Below are 5,170 nucleotides of genomic sequence, written 5' to 3'. Positions count from 1 at the left end.
TGAGAGAGGTGTGTTAAAATCACCTAGTATTATTGTGTTATGGTCTATTTGGTTTCTGAAATTGAGAAGGATTTGTTTGACATACATGGATGAGCCACTGTTTGGGGCATAGATGTTTATGATTGTTATATCTTGCTGATTTATGCTTCCCTTCAGCAGTATGAAATGACCTTCTTTATCCCTTCTGACTAACTTTGGCTTGAAGTCCACATTATCGGAAATGAGGATGGATACTCCAGCTTTTTTGCTGAGTCCATGTGCATGGTATGTTTTTCCCCATCCTTTCACCTTTAGTCTATGGGTATCTTTTTCTATGAGGTGAGTCTCTTGCAGGCAACATATTGTTGGATCTTTCTTTTTGATCCAATCTGCCAGTCTATGTCTTTTGATTGATGAATTCAGGCCATTAAAATTCAGGGTTATTATAGAGATATGATTTGGTTTCCCGGTCATTTGGTTCATTTTTTTTTTTTTTTTTTTTTTTTTTTTTTACTCTTGGACATTTAATAGAAGGATCTTAATCACTATGTACAGGATTCTCTAAAGAATGTAGGTTGCTGGGTAAACCAAATGACACCAGAAATCAAGGCTGCTCAGGGGGCACTAATAGTTGACAGTTTTGGCGGGCTTCACATCCTCAATTTCAGAAGACAGCCAGCGATAAGTGCGATGACGCCGCAGCACCTCAACGGCCTTGAGTTCCAGTGGAGCTGCTTCAATACCAAGGTCTTCTAAGCCAGGCAGATGAGACAATGTCAAGTCTGTGATATGCATCCGTTCCACTTTATCCCTTGTTGTCCAAGGCTCAAATGGGTTTATTTCAAAGAGTCTTGCTATCAATCGATAAGCAAAACGTGGTGCGGGATAGGGGAGAAAGGGTCTGTGAGCCATAGCAAAAATATACTGTACCAGGTCAAAGAGGAGGTAACGATTGGGTCCAACAAAGGCAAAGGTTTTTCCTCTGGCATCTGGGTCTTTAATTGTATTAATAATTCCTTTGGATACATCTGAAACATACACTGGTTATTTCTCAGTCTTCCTGCCCAAGGAAATAAGAGGTACACCACCAAACCAACGAATATTTGCAAAATGGTTGAGGAATCTATCCTCTCTTCCAAAGATGTCTGATGGTTTTATGATGGTAGCTTCTGGAAATGCATTTCTCACTTCCTTCTCTCCAACAGCCTTATTTCTCAGATATCTAGAAAAGCTTCTAATGTCTGCATTCAGATGGGAAACATGGATGAATTTTTCAACTCCAGCTTCCTTAGAAATTTGAGCTATTGTATGGGGAATCTTCACAAAAACATCCTCAAAATCAAAGTTTCTGGTTTCCCAATCTCGTCCAACAAGATTGATGACCACATTACTGTGCTCCACTGCTCTTCGGATAGAATCTTTGTCTCTCCCATTCCATTCCAGAAAGATAATCTGGCCCAGGTCACCCATGGGCCGAAGATGCATAATGTCATAAGGATCACATCGATAGGGTATGATCACCTGTGACCCCATCCGTCCAAGATGGTTGACAACATATCGGCCAAGGAATCCTGTTGCTCCAAACACAGTGGCCACAACCCCACTGACAGAGGAACGTCCACCTTTTCCATGAGGAATGAGAGCATGATGAAGCTGGCGACAGGATGGGCCATGAACCCCAGATGTGGCTACTGCAGAAATGGCAGAACGTGACATTGGCAGGGCCCGGACGAACCGGGGTTCATTTGGTTCATTTTTTAAATTTTATATATTTATTTGTTTGACACAACTTGGTTCCTCCTTTATTTGACAATTCCTTTAGGATAATTCCTCCCTTTGCTGATTTGCTTCTTTGTTTTTCATCTCTTCCTCATGGAATATTTTGCTGAGAATGTTCTGTAATGCCGGCTTTCTTTTTGCAAATTCTTTTAGCTTTTGCTTATCATGGAAGGATTTTATTTCATCGTCAAATTTGAAGGTAAGTTTTGCTGGGTATAAGATTCTTGGTTGGCATCCATTTTCTTTCAGGGCTTGAAAAATGTTGTTCCAGGCCCTTCTAGCTTTTAGGGTCTGGATTGAAAAATCTGCTGATATCCGTATTGGTTTCCCCCTGAATGTAATTTGGTTCTTTTCTCTCACAGCCTTTAAAATTCTGTCTTTATTTTGTATGTTCGGTATTTTCATTATAATGTGCCTTGGTGTGGGTCTGTTGTAATTTTATGTATTTGGAGTCCTATAAGCCTCTTGAACTTGATTTTCCATTTCATTCTTGAGATTTGGGAAATTTTCTGATATTATTTCATTGAATAGGTTGTTCATTCCTTTGGCTTGTTTCTCTAGGCCTTCCTCAATCCCAATAATTCTTAAATTTGGCCTTTTCATGATATCCCATAGTTCTTGTAGATTCTGTTCACGATTTCTTACCATCTTCTCTGTTTGTTCAACTTTGTTTTCAAGGTTAAATATTTTGTCTTCAATGTCTGAGGTTCTGTCTTCCAGGTGTTCTATCCTATTGGATATGCTTTCTATGGAGTTCTTAATTTGGTTTATTGTTTCCTTCATGTCAAGGATTTCTGTTTGGTTTTTTTTCAATATCTCTCTTTATTGAAATGATCTTTTGCTTCCTGTATTTGCTCTTTTAACTGTCGATTGGTGCGATCAATCAATGCTTGCATTTGCTCTTTCATCTCATCATTCAGTGCGTGCATTTGCTCTTTCATCTCATCGTTTGCTTCTCTGATCATTTTAATTATGTACATTCTGAACTCCTTTTCTCTCATTTCTTCTGCCATGCTGTCACTGGGTTTTATTGATGTAACATCTAGATTTGTTTGCAGCATTTTCTTTCCTTGTTTTCTCATATTGTTCAGGTATCAGAAGACCGCTGAGATATTGCAGATTTCCTCTATTGACTTACAATGTCCCTGAAGATTTCTATATATATTCCCCCTTAGCCTTCAGTAGGCTGAAGTCTTGGAGGAAGTTGATAATGCGGTGCTCCACAAGGAAGCTTCCTCTCTAGGAGTGGTGGCCTTCAGGTGGGGTATAATCCCTGCTAGTGGGCAGAGGTGCCTCCACTTGTTGACCAATGGTCATCCAAAGGGGACCTAGGCTGCGGGCTGAGGCAAGGCCTGTTTGGGCCTGAGTCTCTAGTTTTACCGTCCTTGTGGGGAAACCTCACCCCGCAGGGAAGACTCACCCGGTGGGGAGGTCTCGCTGGTCAGTTCCCTCCTAGGGGTTCCCCTCAATTTACCGCTACCGCCTGGGCTGGGCTGCCTTCCTCTGCAAAGTTCCCAGGGGCCCGGCCCTACCTCCTGGGCCTGGGAGCCTCACCCTTTGCAGATGACTCTCCTTAGGCTGCCCTTCCTCAGAGAATCTGCCCACAGGCCTGGAACCTTCGCTCCGCCCTAAGCCTGTCTCTGTGCGGCTCTTCCACCAAGAAGCCTCCTAGATCCTGGGACCCTGCTCTGCACCTAATCGCCTGGCTATGCGGCCCCTCCTCTGAGCAGCCACCTGGGGCCCTGTACAATCGCTCTGAATCCCAGAGACCCGCCACACGCCTCTTCCTCCAGACAGCCGCCCAGTATTCCGGTGGGGTCACTAGGAGTCCAAGAAACTCACTGCGTGCCTCCACCTCCACCAACCACCCGTAGCCCTGGGCAATCAATCACTCCGAGTCGAAGTGACCCTCCCCGTTCCTCCTCCTTCTCCAGATAACCCCCGGGGTGTTCAGGAGTGGTCGCTCTGAGTGGCTCTGAGTCCACGTGACCCGCAGCACGGGTCCTTTGGGCAACCGCCCGGAGCTCTGGTGCGGCCACTCAAGACCAAGCGTCCCACCACGCTTCTCCTCCAGGCAGCCCCCCTGTGTTCAGGAGCTGTCACTTTAAGTCCAAACAACTCACCACTCGCCTTCTCCTCTGAGCAGCCGCCTGGAGCGCTAATGCAGTCACTGCGAGTCCAAAGGACCCGCCCCGCTCCTCCTCCTCCTCCTCCTCGGTTTTATAATTCTTAATTTCTATTCATGACATCTTGCCACTGATCATTGTACAGTATACCTCAGATGAAACAGGAGAGAGCTGGAGTGAGATACAAATCACCTGCTGTAACATGAGGCTTCAGCACCACTCTCTGGTGATGTTCTTTTCCAAAAATTGTAGAAACTTGCTATTGAAAAGAAAATTGAAATATTTTACAACAGATATTCTCCCCCTTCCCCTACCAGGTCTAGGAGGGGAATCTTCTACAGATTCTTTATGTTACAACCTGATGGATTTCCTGGAATAAATATTCACTAAAAGGGATGTCTGCTACTGTTTCCAAGAAGTTTTTCAGTCTCATTTTTCCACTCCCCCTCAAGAATTCATCAAAATTATTATTTAAGGTTCTTACAGCTTACAGAGTCCAAAGATTTCTGCTCCTGGTAAGCATATCTTAGTTGTTTTGTCTTTGAATGAGTCTGCCTCTTCAGATTTTAAAGAGTTTATTTGGCTACTATATTATTTCTTTGATGGGTTCAAGAACAATCATTTTTTTTTTTAGTTTGTTTGGTTTCTTCTTGCTGAAAAGTGAGATCAAAACTTCCAAAATTCTATATATGTGAAATCTGAATTATATATAAAAATACCAATTATATATATAACTATGCATATATATATACACATATATATAAATACACAAATTTTTGTAAGTGAAACTCATATTTCAAAGTAACTATAAAATGTGTATGGAAAAATACAGGTCAAATACTAAATGACAGTATTTTTAAAATCTATCTCTATATTCTTTACAAGAATCTAAACAAAATTAAGGAAATTTTTAAAATGTAAAAGCAAAAAGTGTAAAGAAACATAAAATCAGTCAATGAACCTGATATATCCATATTAGTTAACAATAAAAAATAGGGTATTAGTCAAAAAATATTACTGGAGATAATAAGACACATTAAACATTATGGAACATGCAAGTTTATTGAGAGTATATGGTATTTCATGCCAGTACCATGCTGTTTTTGTTACTGTAGCTTTACAGTATGGTTTGAAATTGGGAATGATGATGTCTCCAGGATTGCTCTTTTTGCTCAGAATTGCTTTGGCTATTCTTGGTCTTTCATTCTTCTGTATTTTTTTAATTCTGTGAAGAATGTTATTAATATTCTGTTATAGATTACATCAGATCTGTAGATTAATTTTGG

General features: G+C 41.4%; 1 protein-coding gene across 1 annotated transcript; it reads right to left on the bottom strand.

Annotated features, from left to right (window-relative positions):
• Nucleotides 1-491: 491 nt before the first annotated feature.
• On the bottom strand, nt 492-1,715 carry LOC306651388 (NADH dehydrogenase [ubiquinone] 1 alpha subcomplex subunit 9, mitochondrial-like). Its single transcript, XM_079123964.1, has one exon. It carries the CDS (start codon nt 1,693-1,695, stop codon nt 1,024-1,026), a length of 672 nt encoding a protein of 223 aa, XP_078980090.1. The 5' UTR covers nt 1,696-1,715; the 3' UTR covers nt 492-1,023.
• Between the last annotated feature and the right edge of the window lie 3,455 nt (nt 1,716-5,170).

This window comes from Sciurus vulgaris (genome assembly GCF_902686455.1).
Source record: "Sciurus vulgaris genome assembly, chromosome: X".
Classification (NCBI taxonomy): domain Eukaryota; kingdom Metazoa; phylum Chordata; class Mammalia; order Rodentia; family Sciuridae; genus Sciurus; species Sciurus vulgaris.
The sequence above is the reverse complement of the archived record's forward strand: the minus strand, read 5'-3'. Positions and strand labels throughout refer to the sequence as shown.

Excerpts from the sequence above, each read along its gene's own strand:
- LOC306651388 (XM_079123964.1), bottom strand. The coding sequence starts at position 1,695 with ATGTCACGTTCTGCCATTTCTGCAGTAGCCACATCTGGGGTTCATGGC.